Source organism: Oncorhynchus mykiss, chromosome 21 (assembly GCF_013265735.2).
Source record: "Oncorhynchus mykiss isolate Arlee chromosome 21, USDA_OmykA_1.1, whole genome shotgun sequence".
Taxonomy (NCBI): Eukaryota; Metazoa; Chordata; class Actinopteri; order Salmoniformes; family Salmonidae; genus Oncorhynchus; species Oncorhynchus mykiss.
In genome coordinates this window covers 9,482,182-9,509,389 of record NC_048585.1, presented here as the reverse complement: position 1 = coordinate 9,509,389, position 27,208 = coordinate 9,482,182, and the positions used below count along the sequence as shown (strand labels likewise).

At 42.0% G+C, this 27,208-nt stretch overlaps 1 protein-coding gene across 5 annotated transcripts; it reads left to right on the top strand.

Annotated features, from left to right (window-relative positions):
• Positions 1–929: 929 nt before the first annotated feature.
• Positions 930–21,809, top strand: LOC110507938 (globoside alpha-1,3-N-acetylgalactosaminyltransferase 1). 5 transcript variants are annotated; one of them, XR_005038494.1, is made up of 8 exons: positions 930–1,103; positions 11,764–11,802; positions 11,886–11,945; positions 15,231–15,284; positions 18,036–18,068; positions 18,772–18,906; positions 20,585–21,393; positions 21,427–21,809. XR_005038494.1 is itself a non-coding variant. In XM_036956801.1 (7 exons), exons 1-7 carry the CDS (start codon positions 1,036–1,038, stop codon positions 21,273–21,275), a joined length of 1,080 nt encoding a protein of 359 aa, XP_036812696.1. In that variant the 5' UTR covers positions 930–1,035; the 3' UTR covers positions 21,276–21,807. The 5 variants fall into 5 exon arrangements, 4 of the variants coding, with proteins under 4 accessions (XP_036812696.1, XP_036812699.1, XP_036812698.1 ...); XM_036956801.1 differs by having other exon boundaries at positions 20,585–21,807; XM_036956802.1 differs by having other exon boundaries at positions 931–1,103; positions 11,910–11,945; positions 20,585–21,807.
• The last annotated feature ends 5,399 nt before the right edge of the window (positions 21,810–27,208 follow it).

Here is a 27,208-nt window from a genome sequence, read left to right as displayed (position 1 = left end):
GGCAGTTAACCCACTGTTCCTAGACCAGTTAACACACTGTTCCCCGGTAGGACGTCATTGTAAATAAGAATTTGTTCTTAACTGACTTGCCCAGTTAAATAAAGGTTAAAAAAAAATAAAAAAATGACACATGCAAATAGCACTTCATTTACATAATGCATCTGTAGTACTGAACTCAGGGGCAAAATTAGTGTTAATCAGTGTAGCCAGCAGGCAGGTTCTTTCAACATGATGGCAAATGTATCACTCTGACTGCTGTGTGCCCTTAAATCATTATTATTATTATTATTACTGCTGTTGAACAAATGTTCAAATGGTTTTGTCTTTGAGAAGTTAGGAGGGATGTTCATGTTCATGTTAAACGGGTGTCTGTCCCTTTAAGAGCACATGAGACTGGGTTAAAGGAGAGATGGCCAGATAGAGAAACCTGTATTTGCAAACAAAGGACAATGTACATTGGAATATCTGACTTTTTAACTGACAACAAATAACTTTTACTTGGTCCTAAGTTCTCGCCAAGGGTTGACTTACTGTTGAAAGAGTTATTTAATATGTATACTTGTGACCAATCAATGGGAGCGTCTGCTAAATGACTCAATTGTAATGTAAATGTTCTGCTATGTGTATTATGTATGTTATGTATTTTATTTGTTGTGTTATTTCCTGTTTGGTCCCCAAGAAGAGTAGCTAATTAGGAATCTTAATTAATACTAAATACAAGGCCTTATTTGACCTTATTTGGTCATATTTGACCATATTTGACTCCACTTTCTTATTTGGATGGACACTACATGTACAACGGGTTAGGGTTGTTTGGTAAAGGACTGTATTTTCAGGTTACTTCTGGTTTGGGTGTGGGTTACCGTGGTGATGTGTGTCCATGGAGGTACAGTTCAAAGGGCCGAGGCTCCTCCCCCTCATTTGACTAGGCTTGCTGAAGAGATCCACTAGTTTCATTGGAGAGATCTTCATTTGATTGGAAATTGCTTCTGGTGTAGGATTGACTAAACATTTGCTGACACTATTGGAGGAATAATGCATTTCAGTTCAAATGCAAAGCAGTTTGTTCTCCTTCTCATTGTTGGAATTGTTTTGCTTCTGGGGTACGTATGTTTCTATATTTTATATAATTACTATGCACGTGCTATGTGTGTATGTAAATGGTGTTATTTTGGAATAACTAAATCTGTACTAAATAAATTGAAGTTGAATTAAAGTGATGTAATAGTACTATTTCATGTCAACCCAGTGTACTGAGTAAAGTACGCTGACCCACCTAAAAGTGTTTGTAATACCCACCTTATCTACCCACCTTAAACTGTACTTGTCAGATTGTATTCGAGTGTTCTCTATACACATTCGGTGTACTTGTAGCGTCACCGAAAGATAATTGCAAATAGTAATGTCACTGGCATATCCCATGTACACTAAAGGTGCACATTTTAGCTTTGGTGCACATTTTTACATTCGACATGTCGCTCATTTAGCAGACGCTCAGTAAACGTACAGTTAGTGCATTCACCGTCAGATAGAGCTTCAGTGTAGTGTGTGGAGGAGCAGGGTGACATGGGAGGATTTAGGATGGTTTAAAACCAGGCAGGCTACAGTTTTCTGGATAAGTTGCAGGGGTTTGATGACACAAGCGGAGAGCCCAGCCAACAGCGAGTTACAGTAGTTCAGGTAGGAGATGACAAGTGCCTGGATTAGGACCAGTGCCGCTTCCAGTGTGAGGGTCGTACTCTACTGGTGTTGTAGAGCAGGGGTGCCCAGACTTTAGTTACATAGGATCTACTTCTTCCACACTCTTCCTAATGCGGTTTACCCCCCCCCTCCTCCCCCCGCCAATATTAAATAAAATGTCACCTTGTTGATTGTATGGTTTACACTGCATGCTGTCCGCTAGCTTAGCATGGTCTGGGTTGTAGCTAGTGATCGCTAGCCTCAAGCTGGTGTCCAGGTGATCATCTGTTAGAGTGGACTGCTATTTTGACTTGATGATCTTCATGTATGAAAGTGCTGACTCACAAAGCTAGTTAGATCCAAAATATGCTGTCAAGTACATGGCAATTTTTCTGATGTTTGGATATTTCTCCTCCACGATAAGGTTCCAAAAGTGTTGATGCCCTCGATTTGATTTGGAAGTCGCTTTGCAGTGTAAAATTTTCACTCTCGACGGCTGATGTTTCCTAATGAAACAATTATGACATTTTTTTTGCAATTTCATCAACTTCCACACCTAACGGAAAGAACACAAATGTTGCCAGAGGTTCCAGGAGTCTTGAACGCGTCAGTCAAAGTCTGCGATAATGTTATTCACCTGTTCAACCACAGTCACAAATTGCAGGTGCTTTTCCCTGTCTTTTGAGCTCTGACATTATAGTTTTTTAGAAATTCTTCAGTTCATGTCGCTGCAATTGGGAGGGTGACACTGTGGAGTTGTCAACCATGATGGAGAGAGGTCTTTGAGGGTGCGGGGCCTTCCCTGGGAGGAAGAGCTGCTCCGTCTTGCCGAGGTTGAGCTTGAGGTGGTGGGCCGACATCCAAGTTGAGATCAGATCCTCTCCAGGAGGTAGGGCCTTCGGGGAAGGGAGGCCTAGCTAGACGAGGCTGAGGTATAGTCTTTTGACCATACACACAGACATACATACAAAAAGGTTATGTTATTGCATTTTTCACGTCAAGTAATCTGCTTTCAGTTTAATAATTGTTTGTTAGATAGAAGAAGAATGAACCTTTTTGTTGAACCAGATCTCATTGAATGTTTTGGACGTTTGGGAACTTGGAATGTGGACTGTTTTGCATCCGAAACAACCCCGCTTCAGGCTTGGGCAATGGCTATGGTCAATTGGTAAGGAAGCCACCACAATTAAGTCAAAAGACTCGGTGAAGGATTACTATCGGAAGGGAAAGCTCCGGGTTCGGACACACGCTGGATATTGTTCTATTTGTCACTGCATTCGGAGCGCAAGGACAGCTCGCTTGGAAGGACTTGAAATCCTATAATTTGCCTGCCGTGAGTAACCACTGTGAATGAATGAGCAGCCCTGTTCTATTCAAATCGTAAGGAAGTGCAAATGCGCTTATAATTGGAACGTTTGATGAACTTGAGAATGGAATTCAAAACACAGCGTTGTGAAAACAAATAAGAAGTTTGAGTTTGGGAAACACTGAGATTCTTTGCACAATGTAGACTAGTCAGATCTCTAATATTTTGCCTAATGTGGAAATGCAATGCATCAATGTAGCCTAGTCAGATGTCTAATATTTGGCCTAACGTGGATAAGCAATGCATCAATGTAGCCTAGTTTTGGATGAAAAACGTAGCCGTTTTAAACAAGATATTTTTTCACGAAAAGATGCTCGACTATGCATTTAATTGACAGCTTTGGATAGAAAACACTCTGACGTTTCCAAAACTGCAAAGATATTGTCTGAGAGTGCAACAGAATTGATGTTACAGGCGAAACCCAGATAAAAATCCAATCAGGAAGTGCCGCATTTTTTGAAACCGCCTCATGCCAATGACTCCTTACATGGCTGTGAATGATCTACGAATGTGCTTACGTTTTCTACGTATTCCCCATGGTGTCTACAGCATTGTGACGTCTTTTTACGCATTTCCATTGAAGAATAGCCGTAAGGGACCATATTTAGCAAGTGATCACATGGTGTCTCCCGCAGAAAATCTTGTGTAAAATACTGAGGTAGCCATTTTTCCAATCGCTTCTTATGAGAAACCAATTGCCTCTACGGATATATTATCGAATATATATGTTAAAAACACCTTGAGGATGGATCCTAAACAACGTTTGCCGTGTTTCTGTCGATATTATGGAGCTAATTTGGAAAAACGTTTGGCGTTGTAGTGGTAGCATTTTCCGGTCGATTTCTCAGCCAAGCATGATGAACAAACGGGAGCTATTTCGCCTACAAAAATAATATTTTTGGAAAAAAGGAACATTTGCTATCTAACTGGGAGTCTCCTGAGTGAAAACATCCGAAGTTCTTCAAAGGTAAATTATTTCATTTGATTGCTATTCTTATTTTCGTGAAAATGTTGCCTGCTGCCAGCAGAGCCTAGCATAGCATTATGCCATGATAAATTTACAGAAATGCTTGTCTAGCGTTGGCTGTAAAGCATATTTTGAAAATCTGAGATGACAGTGTGATTAACAAAAGGCTAAGCTTGTGTTTCAATATATTTCATTTGCGATTTTCATGAATAGGAAAAGTTTCTAGGGGTATTCATGTCCGCTGCGTTATGCTAATTCGTTTGAGGCGATGATTACGCTCCCGGATCCGGGATTGCTAGTCGCAAAAGGTTTTTAACCCCATAAACATAACGGACATATACCAGAAGCTGTGCCAGGTGTCTGTTGACTCATCCAGCTGTAAAGCATATAATTCACTGGCTTGTATGCAAAGCAGTAATTGTTTCAAAACGTCTCCTGCCATGTCACTGATGCGTTGTGAAACAGTGTTGATTGATGAAGGCATTGTCTGTATAGTTTTTTTGGGCCTTTTCCCCCAGCATTGTTCCATCCATACCTACGGCAGCAGGAATAATTAAGTCCTCCACAATAGTATGGGGCTTGTCTGTCCTAGCCACTCCTCCACAATAGTATGGGGCTTGCCTGTCCTAGCCAGTCCTCCACAATAGTATGGGGTTTGCCTGTCCTAGCCACTCCTCCACAATAGTATGGGGCTTGCCTGTCCAAGGCAGTCCTCCACAATAGCATGGGGTTTGCCTGTCCTAGCCACTCCTCCACAATAGTATGGGGCTTGCCTGTCCAAGGCAGTCCTCCACAATAGCATGGGGTTTGCCTGTCCAAGCCACTGGGTAGCTCACCATATCAGACTCTTCTAGACCCTTCTTATTAATGGTATCTGTTGCTTTTATACATGTCTTACTACTCGAAAGTCATCATAATTCTCGCTCCAAAAACTCCTGTGGCTTATTTTTCAAATTGGCATGTTTTGTTTCTAAATGTCTGAGCTAGAGTGAAGGTTTCATCGAGTTGTGAGATAGTACTTTTGCACATATAACACACTGTGGCTGAGGAAAGGCACTAGTCCCAATATAAGTGAACCCCAAATCAATGTAGTTGTCATCATATTTGCGCCTCTTCGATGGGCCAACATCCAGGTCTGTTGTTCGGTGCTTTCCTGAGTAAAGAGGCGGGAGCTCTTCGGCTGCGTCAGATTCACAACTGTCAGTGTCCATGCTAACATGCTAGCTGGGCTAACAACAAAATGTAGAATTACTGATGCTAGCATTGGATGTGCTTGTGGAAGCAGAACAACTTGTGTCATCGACAGGTGTAGGTTGTAGTACTGTTGGTAGTAGCAGTATTACAAGTAGAGCTGGTATGTGTCTCTATGGACTTTTCTTTTTACTATTTATCCATTTTCAAACCAATGGAATGAACAGCAACTACGTTTAGCTACATACTAATTTGGCTACATATTAATTATAGAGAGTAACAATGAATGTGATCGCATGTCAATTATTTGACTATTATTAACTATTATTATTAACTTATTGACTACTATTTATTTGGCTGTATTTGAACACTAGATGGTATAATAATATTATTTTTGGCAGTGAAACGAGGTTACTCAGGTGAGAAAAAAAACTCACCCAAATGTATAGCCCCGTTAGAAAATATAAATGGACTGTTTGAAAATGTGACAAATGTTTTCTTAAAAATGCATTTGATCTTTTCTTTAAAAAAAAACGTGAATCCATTTTTTGTACGCATACCGCTGGGGTACTCTGGATCAATACGTTTTTCTTGTTGTTTTTGAGATTAATTCATCCGGGTTACGGCACCAAATGTTAGCAGTTGATGTCATTCTTTAACAACAGACCCCAAATCACGGGGGGAGAAATACGTTTATTCAAATAGGACACATCATGCTTGGCAGTAGATGGTCATTCTCCCCTGTCCTCAGTGATGCTCCCCAGTGATTCTCTCCTGAGACTCTCTCCTGTGGTTCTTTCCACAGAACAAAGGGACAACATGTCGTTTTATAACCCATCCATAGCCTGTGGTTGACCAATTAGAATTGCTTGCAATGAAACTGGACCAATAGCCAAATAACACGTATTCTATTTCAGACTAAATATATAGACAAATTCCTCCCGTGTCTTTTAGGACGCAGGTAGCCTAGTCGTTAGATCGTTGGGCTAGTATCCGAAAGGTTGCTAGATTGAATCCCAGAGGAAAACAAGGGGAAAAAAACTGTAGTTCTGTCCCTGAACAAGGCAGTTAACCCCACTGTTCCTAGGCCGTCATTGTAAATAATTAGTTCTTAACTGACTTGCCAAGTTAAATAAAGATACAATTAAATAATAATTCATCCCCTATTACAGAAAAAACACTTTTTCCATTGATCATTAGTACTCTATTTACTTTTAGTCCTCTGTCTCTACGTCATGTATTTCTCTTCAAGATATTATTATATATGTGAGAGTGGATTCTCGGCCCTCACTAGCATGAAAACTAAATACAGGCACAGGCTGTGGAAATGATTTACAGTTTTCCCCAATTGCTAAAACACAATTTTGCAAACTAGGCTGGTTTTATCAAAATACTTAACACAATTCACAAAACCACACACCCAAACTGTAAAATACCTCATATATCCTGCAAAATGAAGCACTGCAATCAGAACTACATAGAGCATTATCAAAATCAAACGTTTGCACGAAATGGCACACGCTTCATTCATATTACCAGATGTATGTCTAACCAACTACACACTGTTGGGCATAATGAAAAGCTCTTTAGGATGCTTTGCCATAATACTAAAATAGTTCAAATTGTAGAAATATTTGCAGATACACACGCTGTTGAAACATTTAATTTTTTATTTCATAGTATAATTTGTTATTTTTGTTTAGTTTAGTCACATGCTTTCTCAGTTTGCAGTACGTTTGCCAATCGGTTGTGCAGCCAGACTTATTGCCATACCCTCATGCCTCATCCACACAATTTTTTAATTCCTCATCAATCCAAGGGGATTTAACTGTTTTACAATCATTTTCTTAAGTACTGCAGTGCATCTCCTCCTCATGGACCATATTCGTAAGTTCTTGTAAGTTCTTCCAACAAGGCACCTGCTAGTTCCCAGGCATTTCTGGGGGGGAATGGCCCTAGCCCTCACCTTCCGATCCAACAGGTCCCAGACGTGCTCAATGGGATTGAGATCCGGGCTCTTCGCTGGCCATGGCAGAACACTGCCATTCCTGTCTTGCAGGAATTCACACACAGAACGAGCAGTATGGCTGGTGGCATTGTCATGCTTGGAGGGTCATGTCAGGATGAGCCTGCAGGAAGGGTACCACATGAGGGAGGAGGATGTCTTCCCTATAATGCACAGCGGGGAGATTGCCTGCAAAGACAACAAGCTCAGTCCGATGACGCTGTGACACAGCGCCCCCAGACCATGATGGATACTCCACCTCCAAATTGATCCCGCTCCAGAGTACAGACCTTGGTGTAACGTTCAGTCCTTCTACGATAAATGTGAATCCGACCATCACCCCTGGTGAGACAAAACCATGTCTCGTTGATGAAGAGCACTTTTTGCCTGTTTTTTGCTCTGTTTTTCAGTCAGTAGAAAGGCCTTTTAGTGTCCTAAGTTTTCATAACTGTGACCTTAATTGTCTACCGTCTGTAAGCTGTTAGTGTCTTAACTACCGTTCCACAAGTGCATGTTCGTTAAATGTTTATGGTTCATTGAATAAGCATGGGAAACAGTGTTTAAACCCTACAATGAAGATCTGTGAAGTCTTTTGGATTTTTATGAATTATCTTTGAAAGACAGTGTCCTGAAAAAGGGACATTTTTTTTTCTGAGTTTATATTGGTATCACTACATCCTATGGATGTGGATACTGCTTTAAATCAAATTTCTGCAGCATTAGTATAAATGTGATCAGTACATGTTAATTATTTAATTCCTGTGCTGTTTGTAACTACCCTGGTAGGTTGACTGATTACCTGAACCAGGTTGCAGGCATTGATTTAACTTTTTAAATGTTTTCTTGAGTGGGCAGCTTTATGAAAGCCAGTCAGTATTGAAGTCACCCAGAAATTATACATCTCAGTTGATTATCGTACATTATCAAGCATTTCACTCATGTTTTCCTATTTAACATTATCCAGATACTGACTGTCTATAGCAGCTTCCCACCACAATGGGCTTTAGGTGAGGCAGATGAACCTGTAGCCATATTACTACAACAGTATTTAACATTATCCAGATTCTGACTGTCTATAGCAGCTTCCCACCACAATGGGCTTTAGGTGAGGCAGATGAACCTGTAGCCATATTACTTCAACAGTATTTAACATTATCCAGATACTGACTGTCTATAGCAGCTTCCCACCACAATGGGCATTAGGTGAGGCAGATGAACCTGTAGCCATATTACAGTATTTAACATGAGATTCTCTCTAATCTTTACAGGAATGTGTTTCTGAATATAATATGCAACACTGCCCCCATTGGCATTTCTGTCTTTTCTGTAGATGTTATAACCATGTCTCATACAACGAGTCCATATGGCAGAGGCAGACACATTCATAACTGGAGTTTAGAGGCCTGCCCCAATCCCGTTATAGACGGAGCCCCATCTGTGCAAAAGCCCACCATTCGATCCCATGGAATCAGTTTGTCATCAATATAGCCGCGCAGCACACTGAACATCCCCTGTGCAGTTTCATGCTCGGGAATCGTGAGACAGAACAATATGTCCTCGTGAATAGCATGCCCCGACATGTAGAGAACAATAGACAATGCAGGGGCATCTCGGACACCACAGCTAACGTCCATTTGGAGAGCATAAGGTGGGTAGTTTTGAGTCGTTCAGTCAGAGTTTCCTCTTGATTGCTAGCTATACCATCAATTCTTAGTTTCACAGTGTTATCTGACAAAGGTATTGATGTTTGTAGTTTCTGTTCCTTTCTACACATTGCTTTTCACCATTTTCAACTGCGGCGGGTAATATCAAAGTCTCTGCAAAAGTGAATGGTTTCATAGCGCGGCACTGATTCAAGAGCAACGGTCAAGTGCGGAAATTTGCCACGATCTAAGGTCACTCTGTATTTGAATTTTAACTATTAGATTTTAATACATTTCATTCCGATTCTTGAGGTTAACCACATTACAATGATTTTGAGAGACAAGGACGACATAATAAAAATAAATAATAATTCAACCAGGGTTTTGGTTAAATCTTCCGTTGACCCCATTTTCATATGGGGTTGTGACCCGTGGTTTAGAAACCGCTGGCTTAGATTGTTGACAACATGTAAGCTATATTTTGTCTCCAATGTTTATTGAAAACAAATATACATTAGCACAATGATCACTCTTCCTCTCTCATATACATCGTTACAGTTGTTGGTTAGCTAGCAAATTGTAGCCATATTAGCATTGACATGAAATCAGTCCAAAAACGTCAAGACATGGCATCCCCACATGGCAGTTTCTTGTCATTGCGAGCTATGTGACCACCCAGAATCACAACAACAGGCTGACTTACATTTCTTTCCATTCTTTCCATAGAACCACAATTATCACAAGTTCAACTGGTGTTAGATGTGTGAGTCTATCATCAAGTTCAACTCAGAGTGGTGTTAGATGTGTGAGTCTATCATCAAGTTCAACTCAGAGTGGTGTTAGATGTGTGAGTCTATCATCAAGTTCAACTCAGAGTGGTGTTAGATGTGTGAGTCTATCATCAAGTTCAACTCAGAGTGGTGTTAGATGTGTGAGTCTATCATCAAGTTCAACTCAGAGTGGTGTTAGATGTGTGAGTCTATCATCAAGTTCAACTCAGAGTGGTGTTAGATGTGTGAGTCTATCATCAAGTTCAACTCAGAGTGGTGTTAGATGTGTGAGTCTATCATCAAGTTCAACTCAGAGTGGTGTTAGATGTGTGAGTCTATCATCAAGTTCAACTCAGAGTGGTGTTAGATGTGTGAGTCTATCATCAAGTTCAACTCAGAGTGGTGTTAGATGTGTGAGTCTATCATCAAGTTCAACTCAGAGTGGTGTTAGATGTGTGAGTCTATCATCAAGTTCAACTCAGAGTGGTGTTAGATGTGTGAGTCTATCATCAAGTTCAACTCAGAGTGGTGTTAGATGTGTGAGTCTATCATCAAGTTCAACTCAGAGTGGTGTTAGATGTGTGAGTCTATCATCAAGTTCAACTCAGAGTGGTGTTAGATGTGTGAGTCTATCATCAAGTTCAACTCAGAGTGGTGTTAGATGTGTGAGTCTATCATCAAGTTCAACTCAGAGTGGTGTTAGATGTGTGAGTCTATCATCAAGTTCAACTCAGAGTGGTGTTAGATGTGTGAGTCTATCATCAAGTTCAACTCAGAGTGGTGTTAGATGTGTGAGTCTATCATCAAGTTCAACTCAGAGTGGTGTTAGATGTGTGAGTCTATCATCAAGTTCAACTCAGAGTGGTGTTAGATGTGTGAGTCTATCATCAAGTTCGACTAAGACTGGTGTTGGATAGAGAGTGTATCATTAAACCCCCCTTAACCTGGACATCCACCTCATCCTTGTTCTGACCGGACGTTCTGTGCGTGGTTTGGACGTTCTACAGGCCATGCCAGCACCTAAGCTTTCCTATTACGTTCATGATTCTTCTAATATCTACAACCCATCCCTATTTTTCAGCTGGTTTTAAATGAACACATTGTCTCTCTGAGGCCACATGCCCTTTCGGTTACTAGTCCAACGCTCTAACCACTAGGCTACCTCTACACTCTAACCACTAGGCTACCTGCTGCCTCTACACTCTAACCACTAGGCTACCTGCTGCCTCTACACTCTAACCACTAGGCTACCCTGCCTCCTCTACACTCTAACCACTAGGCTACCCTGCCTCCTCTACACTCTAACCACTAGGCTACCCTGCCGCCTCTACACTCTAACCACTAAGCTACCGTGCCGCCTCTACACTCTAACCACTAGGCTACCGTGCCGCCTCTACACTCTAACCACTAGGCTACCCTGCCGCCTCTACACTCTAACCACTAGGCTACCTCTACACTCTAACCACTAGGCTACCCTGCCGCCTCTACACTCTAACCACTAGGCTACCCTGCCAACCCCACATATTACTCACCTGGTTTTAAATGAACACAATGTCTCTCCGAGGCCACATGCCCATGCAATAATAACACATCATTGTTGTTGTAATAGCTAACGATTAAACCCTTTTTAAAAATAAAAAATTCTTCACACTTTTTTTTTAAATCATTGCATTATTCAGGTGTGCAATCTGGTTTAATTGAAAAGCTCCTGTATAGTTTGAATATCTTGCTGACATTCATATACTACTATATATATATATATGTATATGTATATATGTATATATATACTATATACACTATACACTATGGTTTGCACTTCAGGTTAATAGATGCACACACGCATGTAGCATGCATGAGGCTTTGCCCACACCACATCCAAGGTAATTTAAGGATAATGTAAGGATAATGTAAACTTGTGCAGCTCATAATTTGTAACTCGACTCAACTAAGCTGCATCCCCATTTTCAGTAGCTCATTGCATTATTGCGTTGCGTAGGCCTAATTGTGTAGCGTATAAATTAGGCTTCAAAGACAAGCTGCAAATCTGATGTAGAAGAAAAGCAGCGTGAGCAGCACATTTTATAAGGCCTTTAAATGTTTTCATGACAGACTTGAATTGATTTTCTCCTCTCTTCCGAAAGGTATGTTCACTACAGCTTCTTCAATGAAAGGCTCAATGGGTAAGATCAAGTTTCTGTTAATTTATTACACCCTAATGATGCTATAATGTGATATGGATTTTCTGATTGATTCATATTCACAGGGTTTGGTTTGACTCTTCCAACAGAGATATCCCGGTTGATAAGGACCAGAGGAACACCAGGTTAGTTGATATGAACTTTGAAATCCTTCCAACAAGTCATGATACTTGGTACTTCTAAACGCTCTTTCCTATTTCCTTAATGTTACCCGTTAGATCATTTACAGAGATAACATAACAGAGATGTACTGTACACAGTTACTAGTGGTGGGCACCAATAAGGATATGAACAAGTCATATTGTGGTATTGGTTCATCATTGCTGTTAAGGAAGTCACACCGCTTGCTCAGTGAGTACCAGTTCCTCCTAATTCGGCTCACACCAAGACTGGAGCCAATTGGACGTAAGATTCTCTAAAATGCCGTTTGAGGCGGCTTACGGTAGAGAAATTAACATTTTCTGGCATCAGCTCTGGTTGACATTCCTGCAGTCAGCATGTCTATGGCCTTTTATTGTCCCCAGCAGAAGGTGCACCTGTGCAATGATCACGTTGTTTAATCAGCTTCTTGATATGCCACACCTATCAGGTGAATGGAGTATCTTGGCAAATGAGAAATGATCACCAACAGGGATGTAAAGCTTTTTGGATCATTTCCTGTATTTTTTTTTCAGCTCATGAAACACGGGACCGACACTTTACATTTGCGTTACATTTGCGTTGCGTTTACACACTGAGTGTACAAAACATTAAGGACACCATGTCTTTCCATCCATAACATAGACTGACAGGTGAATCCAGGTGAAAGCTATGATCCCTTATTGATGTCACTTGCTACATCCACTTCAATCAGTGTAGATGATACTATCGAGCATTTCACACACATTGTCTAAATACTGAATGTTAGCACTTGGTGACCTATAGAAATATCCCTAAAAGGCTTTAGATGAGGCAGGTAAACCTGCAACCTCTTCAATAACACTGGACATGAGATATTCTCTAAACATTACAGGGAAATGGCTCTAAATAGATAAAGCAACACCTCCCCCATAAGCATTCCTGTCTCTTCTGTAGATATTATATCCCTGTATTGCTACTGCGGGATCATTAAAGGAGTGATCTACGTGAGTCTCATAAATGGCTAATATAAAGAACGTTATCTGATGTTAGCAAGTTACTGATTTACGGAATCTTATTTCTAAGGCTACATGTACAGTGTATTCAGGAAGTATTAAGGCCCCTTGTCCTTGGACACATTTTTATTTAATTACAGCCTCATTCTAAAAGTAAAATAATGGAATTAAGAAATATATGGGTATTATGATTAGCATTGTCAGAGTGGCATTGACTAAAATACAGTAGAATAGAATACAGTGTATACATATAAAATAAAGTATACACATATGAGATGACTAAAACAGTATGTAAACATTATTAAAGTGGCCAGTGATTCCATGTCTATGTCTATGGGGCAGCAGCCTCTAATATGCAGGGTTGAAGGGTTGAATAACCAGGTGGTTGTTGGCATAGATAATAGTTACAATAGATTCAGTATGTGTATTATGTATCTGGTTTCCGAGCCGGTCACGGGTGCACCTCAGCCACGCTCAAGGTACTAAACGATATCATAACCGCCATCGATAAAAGACAATACTGTGCAGCCGTCTTCATCGACCTGGCCAAGGCTTTCGACTCTGTCAATCACCATATTCTTATCGGCAGACTCAGTATCCTCGGTTTTTCTAATGACTGCCTTGCCTGGTTCACCAACTACTTTGCAGACAGAGTTTAGTGTGTCAAATTGGAGGGCATGTGGTCCGGTCCTCTGGCAGTCTCTATGGGGGTGCCACAGGGTTCAATTCTCGGGCCGACTCTTTTCTCTGTATATATCAATGATGTTGCTCTTGCTGCGGCCGATTCCCTGATCCACCTCTACGCAGACGACACCATTCTGTATACTTCTGGCCCTTCCTTGGACACTGTGCTAACTTACCTCCAAACGAGCTTCAATGCCATACAACACTCCTTCCGTGGCCTCCAACTGCTCTTAAACGCTACTAAAACCAAATGCATGCTTTTCAACCGTTTGCTGCCTGCACCAGCACGCCTGACTAGCATCACCACCCTGGATGGTTCCGACCTAGAATATGTGGACATCTATAAGTACCTAGGTGTCTGGCTAGACTGTAAACTCTCCTTCCAGACTCATATCAAACATCTCCAATCTAAAATCAAATCTAGAATCGGCTTTCTATTTCGCAACAAAGCCTCCTTCACTCACGCCGCCAAACTTACCCTAGTAAAACTGACTATCCTACCAATCCTCGACTTCGGCGATGTCATCTACAAAATAGCTTCCAATACTCTATTCAGCAAACTGGATGCAGTTTATCACAGTGCCATCCGTTTTGTTACTAAAGCACCTTATACCACCTGTATGCTCTAGTCGGCTGGCCCTCGCTACATATTCGTCGCCAGACCCACTGACTCCAGGTCATCTACAAGTCCGTGCTAGGTAAAGCTCTGCCTTATCTCAGTTCACTGGTCACGATGGCAACACCCACCCGTAGCACGCGCTCCAGCAGGTGCATCTCACTGATCATCCCTAAAGCCAACACCCCATTTGGCCTCCTTTCCTTCCAGTTCTCTGCTGCCTGTGACTGGAACGAATTGCAAAAAATCGTTGAAGTTGGAGACTTTTATCTCCCACAAACTTCAAACATCTGCTATCTGAGCAGCTAACCGATCGCTGCAGCTGTACATAGTCCATCGGTAAATAGCCCACCCATTTTTACCTACCTCATCCCCAAACTGTTATTATTTATTTACTTTTCTGCTCTTTTGCACACCAATATCTCTACCTGTACATGACCATCTGATCATTTATCACTCCAGTGTTAATCTGCAAAATTGTAATTATTCGCCTACCTCCTCATGCCTTTTGCACACAATGTATATAGACTTTTTTTCCTACTGTGTTATTGACTTGTTTATTGTTTACTCCATGTGTAACTCTGTGTTGTTGTCTGTTCACACTGCTATGCTTTATCTTGGCCAGGTCGCAGTTGTAAATGAGAACTTGTTCTCAACTAGCCTACCTGGTTAAATAAAGGTGTTCTCAACTAGCCTACCTGGTTAAATAAAGGTGTTCTCAACTAGCCTACCTGGTTAAATAAAGGTGTTCTCAACTAGCCTACCTGGTTAAATAAAGGTGTTCTCAACTAGCCTACCTGGTTAAATAAAGGTGTTCTCAACTAGCCTACCTAGTTAAATAAAGGTGTTCTCAACTAGCCTACCTGGTTAAATAAAGGTGTTCTCAACTAGCCTACCTGGTTAAATAAAGGTGAAAAATAAAATAAATAAAAAATACTGTATAGCCATCATTAATCATTGTCTTTTTATTCACACAGTCTGAGTAAGTCCATATTCAGGAGCAGAGAACAGAACATCATCTCTCCAGAAAGGTGTGTATCAGTATATTCAGGAGCAGAGAACAGAACATCATCTCTCCAGAAAGGTGTGTATCAGTATTTTACTGTGCCATCATTCACCATTTGGCTGGCTACCCAAACTTCATGCTACTGGCCAAACTCTACACCACGCCCACGGACGTCAGTTTCTTCTCCGCAATGCGTCTGACTGAATACGTCCGCGACGATTTCTCGAACAAAAACACATTTTAACTTTTTTAAATTAGTGGAATCTCCATGTAGTTTTTAATCCACGTGGTTTCACCCATGGATGTAAACATGAGGTTTGTGGATAATTTATTTGGGGGCGTGGGTAATTAATTAGGGGTGTGTCCTCCGGTGGCTGTGGGATTTCGTTATGTTAATTAAGACTAAATTAGAGCTTGACTGTGATTGATGTCTGTTTACAACAGATTATGTAATGTCAGGTCAAACATTACACGGGAGTCGTGATCTATCACCCCAATGTCAAATTACACATATGTAATGTCTATATTATTAAACCAGATTTTGTATAGATCGTTGAAGATCTATTGCACGTATGAACATAATGATATCCCCTGATGCTGACGACATCAGTTTTGTAAGAATATGTTTGTGATGGCTGATGAGCAACGATACATCACAAACACAATCTATTCTCATTGTGGTCAGTGAGATTACATTAGCAACTTAGTCCTGTCAGTGATCAATTGACAAGTCTTACTAATGCTACATGGCTACCTGTTTCCAGCATGTAAATACAGTGCCTTGCGAAAGTATTCGGCCCCATTGAACTTTGCGACCTTTTGGCACATTTCAGGCTTCAAACATAAAGATATAAAACTGTATTTTTTTGTGAAGAATCAACAACAAGTGGGACACAATCATGAAGTGGAACGACATTTGTTGGATATTTCAAACTTTTTTAACAAATCAAAAACTGAAAACTTGGGCGTGCAAAATTATTCAGCCCCTTCACTTTCAGTGCAGCAAACTCTCTCCTGGTACCACACGGCCAGGTCTCCTCCCTTTAGGCTGTCTCATCGTCTTCAGTCATCAGGCCTACCACTGTCATGTCGTCAGCAAACTTAATGATGGTGTTGGAGTACAGGCGTGGGCTAAGCACACACCCTTGAGGGGCCCCGGTGTTCAGGGTCAGCATGGCAGATTTGTTTTTGCCTAACAACACCAACTGGGGGCAACCCATCAAAGTCCAGTATCAAATTGGAGAGTGAGGCATTTAATCGCAGGGTCCTTAGTTTAGTTGGGGTGGAATGTGAATTGGAGTGGGTCCAGGGTGTCTGAGTTGATGGTGTTGATGTGAGCCATGACCAGTCTTTCAAAGCATTTCATGGCTACAGACGTGAGTGCTAGAAGGGATGGGCTAGCAGTTGCTGGATGGAGGTGGCATTTGTAGTTGGCCTGTGTTTTTGTGTTGGGGGGAGGGTAAGAAGTGAGATCTACTACACCTTGATTGGAAAGGCATTTCTAAAAGGTATCCCACCCCCCCCAACCCCATGCCCTTTTCAACTTTCCCTCCAACACTTTGGGGGATAAAGTGATCTATTTACATGCTGGTAACAGGTATAACATTATGAAATGATCAATTGATCACTGACAGGACTAAGTGGCTAACATCCACAATGAGAAAATATTGTATTTCTCAGGATGTAAAATGCATTTGGATGTATTCGGACCCCTTCACTTTTTCCACATTTTGTTACATTATTCTAATATTATTCTAATATCATCAATCTATACACAATGGAAGACAGACTTATTCTAAAATTGATTAAATAAAAAAATGTTTCTCATCAATCTATACACTATACCACATGATGACAAGGCAAAAATAGGTTTGTAGAACTTTTTGCAAATGTATTAAAACTAAAAATTTGTCAGACCTTTTGCTATGAGACTCGAAAATTGAGCTCAGGTGCATCCTGTTTCCATTGATCATCCTTGAGATGTTTTCTGCAACTTGATTGGAGTCCACGTGTGGTAAATTCAATTGTTTGGACATGATTTGGAAAGGCACACACTTGTCTCCATAAGGTCCCACAGTTGACAGTGCATGTCAGAGCAAAAACCAAGCCATGAGGTCGAAGGAATTGTCCACAGAGCTCCGAGACAGGATTGTGTCGAGACACAGATCTGGGGAAGGGTACCAAAAAGATTCTGCAGCATTGAAGGTCCCCAAGAACACAGTGGCCTCCACCATTCTTAAATGGGAGACGTTTGGAACCACCAAGACTCTTCGTAGAGCTAGCCGCCCGGCCAAACTGACCAATCGGCGTAGAAAGGCCTTGATCAGGGTAGTGACCCAAAAACCTGACAGAGCTTGAGAGGATCTGCAGAGAAGAATGGGAGAAACTACCCAAATACAGGTGTGCGTCATATCCAAGAAGACTCAAGGCTGTAATCGTTGCCAAAGGTGGTTCAACAAAGCATTGAGTAAAGGGTCTGAACGGTTATGTAAATTTGATATTTAAATGTTTTATTTTTAATAAATTTGAGAAGTTCTAAAAGCTTGTTTTTTGCTTCGACATTATAGGGTATTGTGTGTAGATTACGATACAGCGATACAAGCATAAAACCCACAAACCTCAGCAGTTCTAAAAATAGTTATATAAAGGATTATCCAACGAACCAATGAAAAAAAAAATCTTATTTTTCTCTAGCAACTTTTGATGAGAGTGTAATAACAGCATTTCTTCATTACAATGATGCAATTACCTAATGAATTACGTTTTGTTCTCCCAGGCTATTGTACAAGCAGCCCAGTGTCTTGGCGGGGTGAGTAGTGTTGTTATGTTAGTTAGTTAAATCTCATTGTTATCTTACACATTAGCGTGTAGCTTAGTATACCATACGTCTTTTCATGGACCTTATATTGCAAAAACATTGAGCTCAAAATCAGTACAACACAGTCCGGCTTGATCTGTATATCTGTAAACATTGAGATCATAATCAGTACAACACAGTCCGGCTTGATCTGTCTATCTGTAAACATTGAGATCATAATCAGTACAACACAGTCCGGCTTGATCTGTCTATCTGTAAACATTGAGATCATAATCAGTACAACACAGTCTGGCTTGATCTGTATATCTGTAAACATTGAGATCATAATAGGTACTACACAGTCCAGCTTGATCTGTATATCTGTAAACATTGAGATCATAATCAGTACAACACAGTCCAGCTTGATCTGTATATCTGTAAACATTGAGATCATAATCAGTACAACACAGTCTGGCTTGATCTGTCTATCTGTAAACATTGAGATCATAATAGGTACTACACAGTCCAGCTTGATCTGTATATCTGTAAACATTGAGATCATAATCAGTACAACACAGTCCGGCTTGATCTGTATATCTGTAAACATTGAGATCATAATCAGTACAACACAGTCCAGCTTGATCTGTATATCTGTAAACATTGAGATCATAATCAGTACAACACAGTCCGGCTTGATCTTGTTTTGTTTCTTTAGTCGTACTGATGTGGTGGCAGTCACCCCGTGGTTGGCACCCATCGTCTGGGATGGAACCTTTGACCCTGACCTCGTCGACACAATCTACAAGTCCATGAACATCACCATAGCAACCACCGTGTTTGCCGTTGGAAAGTGAGCAGCCTACAACCTTTCCCAAATATTCAAAAAGGGAAATTAAACTATCAATATTTTTATAAACACTGAAACTACACTGAGTGTACAAAACATTATGAACACCTGCTCTTTCCATGACAGACTGACCAGGTGAATCCAGGTGAAAGCTATGATCCCTTATTGATGTCACTTGTTAAATCCACTTCAATCAGTGTAGATGAAGAGGACATGACCAGCTATGGGAAGCATTGGAGTCAACATGGGCCAGAATCCCTGTGGAAAGCTTTCAACACCTAGTAGAGTGTATGAGGACATGACCAGCTATGGGAAGCATTGGAGTCAACATGGGCCACACGCTTTCGGTGGTGCAACTCAATATTAAGGTGTTGCTAATGTTTTGTACACTCAGTGTATGAGGATATAACTAGCTCATGTCACATGGCAGGTAATACAATATCATAATGTCATGATTCACAGCTTGGCTAAGATTTGAATAATTGTACTACTTTGTTTATTTTCTGGTAGACTGTAATTTCTGGTCGGAAACGGTTTAGAATGTCCTATACGGTCCTATGAGAATGGCCATACAACAAATAGAACAAATAGAATATTCTATAATTGTGGTACAACAAAGGTCAACTATTCTAGCTCTGGGTCCATGTTCTGGTTCTCTGGGTCCATGTTCTGGGTCCCTGGGTCCATGTTCTGTGTCTCTGTGTCTCTGGGTCCATGTTTTGGGTCTCTGGGTCCATGTTCTGGGTCTCTGTGTCTCTGGGTCCAAGTTCTGGGTCCATGTTCTACAGAGTGTTTCTGGCATCAGAATAGCAGGTGTCTGATACTGCCTTTGTGCCATTGAGCGAGGCACCTTAAACCCTTATGTTATGTACAGGTAACTGACAAAAGAATGGAAAACACTAGTAAATGAGGGATACAAAGTATATTGAATGCAGGTGCTTCCACACAGGTTGTGGTTTCTGAGTTCATTAAGCAATTAACATCCCATCATGCTCACTGTCATGTATAAAAAGGCTGGGCTGACCATTATTTCAGTCATTCTTTTTGCTACCATGGCTAATCACCCAGAACAACAATGCCTCCATTTACAGGGCACAAGTGGTCACTAAATGGTTTGATGAGCATGAAAACCATGTAAACCATGTGCCAGTCACCAGATCTCAATCCAAAAATTGAGATAGAAAAAACCTGAGATAGAGTTTTCCACGACTATCAACAAAACACCAAATTATCCCTCCGATAGAGTTTCAGACACTCGTAGAATCTTTGCCAGGGTGCATTAGAGCTGTTCTGGTGGCTGGTGGTAGCCCAAGGTTGCTGGTGGAGGACCAAGGTGGCTGGTGGAGGACCAAGGTTGCTGGTGGAGGCCCAAGGTTGCTGGTGGAGGCCCAAGGTTGCTGGTGGAGGCCCAAGGTGGCTGGTGGAGGCCCAAGGTGGCTGGTGGAGGCCCAAGGTGGCTGGTGGTGGACCAAGGTGGCTGGTGGTGCCCCAAGGTGGCTGGTGGTGCCCCAAGGAGGCTGGTGGAGGACCAAGGTGGCTGGTGGTGCCCCAAGGTGGCTGGTGGTGCCCCAAGGTGGCTGGTGGAGGCCCAAGGTGGCGGCCCAACTCTCTACAAAGTACCCTTTATATTGATGTTTCCTATATTTTGACAGTTACCCCTTGTGTCTTTAAATTCTGACAGATACGTCCTCTTTCTCCGAGATTTCCTGGAGACAGCAGAGAAACACTTCCTGGTCGACTTCAACGTGCGCTACTACGTTTTCACAGATCGTCCCGACGATGTTCCGTCAGTGAACCTGTCTCAGGGGAGACATTTAAGTGTGATCCAGGTGCCAGGTTCAAACCGCTGGCAGGAGATATCAGCCCGGAGGATGGAGATCATCCAGACAGCCATCGAACGTCAGATCAGCAGGGAGGCCGACTACATCTTCTGTCTGGACGTGGACAGCAAGTTCCACGCTCGCTGGGGAGCCGAGTCTCTGGGCAGGCTGGTTGCTGTGATTCACCCATGGTTCTACCAGGCGACCCGTGACCACTTCACATATGAACGGCGTCCAGCCTCGACAGCCTACATCCCCATGGATGAGGGAGATTACTACTATGCCGGGGCCGTGTTCGGGGGGTTGTTGGAGGAAGTGTACACACTAACAAAGGTATGTCGGAACCAGCTTGAAGAGGACGCAAGGAATTCCATCGAGGCTGCCTGGCAGGAGGAGAGTCACCTCAACAGGTACCTGCTTTACAACAAGCCCAGCAAGCTGTTGTCTCCAGAGTACCAGTGGGATGACAAGAAGACCAAAACCAAAGAGGTCAAAGTAATTCGCTTCTCTTCTGTCGTTAAAAACTATGCTGAAATTCGTCCCAATGTATAGGACTAGGAATTGGATATTCGACCGACAGAAGAAAAACTTAATAGATTATGGTTAATGTTAGTTTAAGTTCAGGGGTTTGGGTTAATGTTAGGTTAAGTTCAGGTATAGCTCCACTGAGGTTTGGGTTAAGTTCAGGTATAGCGTTACTGAGGTTTGGGTTAATGTTAGGTTAAGTTCAGGTATAGCTTCACTGAGGTTTGGGTTAAGTTTACTGTAGGTTTAGTTCAGGTATAGCTTCACTGAGGTTTGGGTTAATGTTAGGTTAAGTTCAGGTTAAGTTCAGGGAAAGGTATAAAATGTCACATTGGATATACAGCTGTCCGGCCCCATTCATTTTGTGTTGGTGAAATATAGACACTGACATAAATGTACTATTTTAAATGTACTGTATATCAGTCACTGTTGTAGTTTGGGGATAATAACGTTCTTCATTTATAGGAAATTAAATATTTTGTATTACCTTATTCATCCTGTATTCTGTAGCCTATCTACTGTATGTTGATTACTGGTAAAAACATCAATAAATATAATGTTTAAAAAAATATTACGATTATGTGTATTTTTTCTTGAAATAAATAGTGAACCACTCTCAGAATGTTTGTGTTATTTCCCTACTTGTTATATTTTCCACAGCCAAACTAAAAACAACATCTCCCCTCTGACAACGATATGCGGTGTATGAGTAACAAACCAGCGGTTTAGCGGAGAGATGGAGAAATAGGGAATGTTGCATGGATTCCACCTATAGATGTGTAGCTCAGACAAGACACCGTGCTGGACTGAATTTACATTAAGGAAAACATTAGCATAATGTCAGAGTGGAGCTGGCATTCCTTTCCAGAAACAACCCCTAACAACTAGACATGTACTGTAAACTGTATGAAAACAAACACGAAAACAAAGGATAATACCCCTTTAAAAAGGTATAAATATGGAGGATTCACTTCCTTGTGTAAAAGCATCCTGCCAATGACAAGGCAAAAGGGGAAATCCTTCAATTCAAGTTGTACCATCTAATCCATGTTATGTAAGGGATAATCAACGAGGGGCTATGGGTTCAATGGAAAATAATGACATGGAAGGTGTGTTCTATGACCCGCAAGGGGATTAGATTTGACCATTTAAAACCACAATACAACCACATGTTTATATAATCCATTTAAAATGATTGAGGATTACAAGTTCAAATTGAAAATATTTGAAAACGAAATATATACACAAGATTATAATATGAAAAACAAGTAGTTATAACTACACTGAACAAACAATATCAACTCAACATTCAACAATTTAAATAGATTTCACTGAGTTACAGTTCTTAAAAGGAAACCAGTCAATGGAAATAAATTCATTAGGCCCTTATCTATGGATCCAACATGACTGGAAATATAGATATGTATCTGTTAGTCAAAGATGACTTTTAAAAAGGTAGGGGTGTGGATCAGACAACTGGTGTATCTGGTGTGACCAACATTTGATCAGGCTGTTGATTGTGGCATGTGGAATGTTGTTTTTTTTTGTTGTTTTTTTCACCTTATTTAACCAGGTAGGTCAGATGAGAACAAGTTCTCATTTACAACCTGGCCAAGTTAAAGCAAAGCAGTGCGACAAAAACAACAAGACAGTTACACATGGGATAAACACATGTACTGTCAATAACACAATAGAAAAATCTATATACAAATGGAGTAAGGAGGCTAAGCAATAAATAGGCCATAGTAGTGAAGTAATTACAATTGAGCAAATAAACACTAGAGTGATAGATGTGCAGATGATAACGTAAAAGTAGAAATACTGCTGTGCAAAAGAGCAGAAAAGTTAATAAAAACAATATGGGGATGAGGTAGGTAGTTCGATGGGCTGTTTATAGATGGGCTATGTACAGCTGCAGTGATCGGTAAGCTGATCAGATAGCTGCTGATGAATTAAATTTGGTTTTTTTTTGTCCCCATGTGCATTTGCAAACCGTAACAGAACGAACAGTGAAGATAGATGGGCAATCAATTCACATATGGTGTCCAGGGTACAGCTGGGAGCTGAGGGGAAACTATTACCGGCAGCAACAGTGAGAGACTCATTTCTGGAGAGATTACTTTTTAAAATTAGAAGCTCGGACTGTTTGGGCATAGACCTGGAAAGTATGACAGAACTTTGCAGGCTATCTCTGCAGTAGATTGGGATGGTTGGGATGGTGTTCTTCAGCTTGCAAGTCTCCCCCTTTTTCCCTCCAAACATAACGATGGTCAATATGGCCTAACAGTCCTATTTTTGTTTCATCAGACCAGAGGACATTTCTCCAAAAAGTACGATCTTTGTCCCCATGTGCAGTTGCAAACCGTAGTCTGGCTTTTTATGGCGGATTTTGGAGCAGTGGCTTCTTCCTTGCTGTGAGGGCCTTTCAGGTAATGTCAATACAGGACTAGTTTTACTGTGGATATAGATACTTTTGTTTCTGTTTCCTCCAGCATCTTCACACGGTCCTTTGCTGTTGTTCTGGGATTGATTTGCACTTTTTGCACCAAATTACGTTCATCTCTAGGAGACAGAATGTGTCTCCTTCCTGAGCATTATGACGGCTGCGTGGTCCCAAGGATGAACCAGACTTATGGAGGTCTACAATTTTTGTATGGGTCCTGGCTGATTTCTTTTGATTTTCTCATGATGTCAAGCAAAGAGGCACCAACTGACTCAAATTATGTCAATTAGCATATCAGAAGCTTCTAAAGCCATGACATCATTGTCGGGAATTTTCCAAACTGTTTAAAGGCACAGTCAACTTAGTGTATGTAAACTTCTGACCCACTGGAATTGTGATACAATGAATTATAAGTGAAATCATCTGTCTGTAAACAATTGTTGGAAAAAAGTAGATGTCCTAACCGACTTGCCAAAACTATAGTTTGTGAACAAGAAATTTGTGGAGTGGTTGAAAAACGAGTTTTAATGACTCCAACCTAAGTGTATGTAAACTTCCGACTTCAATTGTATACTCTACAGACAAAAAACTACTATTGTAAATGCACTATTTATCAGTCACTGTTGTAGTTTGGGGTTAATAACGTTCTCCACTTCTAAGAAAATATATATTTCTATTCTTATTCATCCTGTATTCTGTAGCCTATGTACTGTATGTTGATTACTGGGAACAATCTCAATAAATATAATGTTTAAAAAAATATTGAAGTCGGAAGTTTACAGACACTTAGGTTGGAGCCACGAACACTCATTTTTTAATCACTCAGAATTAAATTACAGTAACAGCTGTTTAATCTCACTCAATCCAACGTCCTCTGAGGACCTCTGTGTTGCTGCGTTGGTCCCTGTGGAGTGGACGGGGGCCATTTCTGGGCCAGACGGACTTCATCTCTGGTCTGGTACAGGTAGTGGTCTGCTGCAGGGTAGTAGGCTGGGCCCTGTGGAGTGGACGGGGGCCAGTTCTGGGCCAGACGGACTTCCTCTCTGGTCTGGTAGAGGTGGTGGTCTGCTGCAGGATAGAAGGCTGGGCCCTGTGGAGTGGACGGGGGCCAGGTCTGGGCCAGACTGACTTCCTCTCTGGTCTGGTAGAGGTGGTGGTCTGCTGCAGGGTAGTAGGCTGGGCCCTGTGGAGTGGACGAGGGCCAGGTCTGGGCCAGACGGACTTCCTCTCTGGTCTGGTAGAGGTGGTGGTCTGCTGCAGGGTAGAAGGCTGGGCCCGGTCCAGTCTGGCTAAGCTGATGGAGGTGATGATGCCCTGGTGATGGGTGGGGCCTGTGGGGTGCACTGGGTCTGGATGGGGGTCTCTGGGTGGTCCTCTGTCCAGCGCAGCATAGGGGGTGTTTGCCTACCAAGTACCACGTCCTTTAGAGACTTGGCAAACAGCCCTACTGTCTGCTTCCTCAGGTGGGAGTGGTCGTGCAGGTGCTCTGGGGTGATTGTTGGGTGGTGAGCAACGTGCACGTTCGGGAGTAGGCCACACCCTCTGGTGATGTCAGCATTGACTTTATGAATGGTACGGGGATGAAAGTCTTTGCGGGGCAGCAGAGTGGAGATGGTAATTGGGGTATTTGAGTGGTATTTGGGGAACCACTCGGAGGCCCTCTCTGCTACTCTGTTGACCAGGCTGCCTACTCTTTCCTGCTCCTCCCGCAGGTTGTTGTTGCCGGTGTGAATAATAATGTAGCCTGGTGTTCCAAAGTCAGGCTGGGAAAGGGTGGTTGGTATGGAGGGGAGGGGGGGGGGGGTAAAGGGTGGTCGGTATGGGGGGGTAAAGGGTGGGTGTAAGGTGTACTAAACCTGTTGTACTCGGCTCACGTGACAAATAAATGTTGATTTGAATTTAATTTTTCTCTCTGTCACGCCCTGGTCGTATTTTGTGTTTATCTTCATTTAGTTGGTCAGGCCAGGGTGTGGCATGGGTTTTTGTATGTGGTGTGTTGGTATTGGGATTGTAGCTTAGTGGGGTGTTCTAGTTGAGTCTATGGCTGTCTGAAGTGGTTCTCAATCAGAGGCAGGTGTTTATCGTTGTCTCTGATTGGGAACCATATTTAGGCAGCCATATTCTTTGAGTGTTTCGTGGGTGATTGTCTTTAGTGTCCTGATGTCCGTGTTCTGTGTTTATGTGCACCAGTATTAGGCTGTTTCGGTTTTCGTTACGTTTATTGTTTTGTAGTGTTTGTATTTAGATTCGTGTTGCTTCAGTTTAATAAACATGGATCGCAATCTACACGCCGCATTTTGGTCTGACTCTCTTTCACGTACAGAAAACCGTTACACTCTCTCTCTCTCTCCTGTTGTCCCTTTACATCATATTTTTGTCTCAAGGGCCACATGGGGACTTTGAAATTTAACAGAGATACCGTTTTTTTCTTCCTCACCATCTTAGCTCCGTTCAAAAAATGCAGAACTAAGAACAGATATAGCCCTTGGTTCACTCCAAACCTGACTGCCCTCAACCAGCACAAAAACATTCTGTGGCGGACTGCAATAGCATTGAATAGTCCCTGTGATATGCAACTGTTCAGGGAAGTCAGGAACCAATACATCCAGTCAGTCAGGAAAGCAAAGGCCAGCTTTTTCAAGCAGAAATTTGCATCCTGTAGTGCGAACTCCAAAAAGTTCAGGGACACAGTAAAGTCCATGGAGAACAAGAGCACCTCCTCCCAGCTGCCCACTGCACTGAGGCTAGGTAACACGGTCATCACCGATAAATCCATGATTATTGAAAACTTCAACAAGCATTTCTCAACATTTCCCAGCTTCTCCTTTACCCAAATCCAGATAGCAGATGTCCTGAAAGAGCTGCAAAACCTGGACCCGTACAAATCAGCTGGGCTTGACACTCTGGACCCTCAATTTCTGAAACTATCAGCCGCCATTGTCGCAACCCCTATTACCAGCCTGTTCAACCTCTCTTTCATATCGTCTGAGATCCCCAAGGATTGGAAAGCTGCCGCAGTCATCCCCCTCTTCAAAGGGGGAGACACCCTGGACCCAAACTGTTACAGACCTATATCCATCCTGCCCTGCCTATCTGAGGTCTTCGAAAGCCAAGTCAACAAACAGATCACTGACCATCTCGAAACCCACCGTACCTTCTCCGCTGTGCAATCTGGTTTCCGAGCCGGTCACGGGTGCACCTCAGCCACGCTCAAGGTACTAAACAATATTATAACCGCCATCAAAAGACAGTACTGTGCAGCCGTCTTCATCGACCTGGCCAAGGCTTTCGACTCTGTCAATCACCATATTCTTATCGGCAGACTCAGTAGCCTCGGTTTTTCTAATGACTGCCTTGCCTGGTTCACCAACTACTTTGCAGACAGAGTTCAGTGTGTCAAATCGGAGGGCATGTTGTCCGGTCCTCTCGCAGTCTCTATGGGGGTGGCACAGGGTTCAATTCTCGGGCTGACTCTTTTCTCTGTATATATCAATGATGTTGCTCTTGTTGCGGGCGA

What these genes read in the sequence shown, in the direction of transcription:
- LOC110507938 (XM_036956801.1), top strand. Translation starts at nt 1,036, where the DNA reads ATGCATTTCAGTTCAAATGCAAAGCAGTTTGTTCTCCTTCTCATTGTT. An exon ending in CAGCCCAGTGTCTTGGCGGG is followed by an intron (nt 18,069 to 18,771) that starts GTGAGTAGTGTT and finishes TTGTTTCTTTAG; the next exon opens with TCGTACTGATGTGGTGGCAG. An exon ending in ACCGTGTTTGCCGTTGGAAA is followed by an intron (nt 18,907 to 20,584) that starts GTGAGCAGCCTA and finishes AAATTCTGACAG; the next exon opens with ATACGTCCTCTTTCTCCGAG.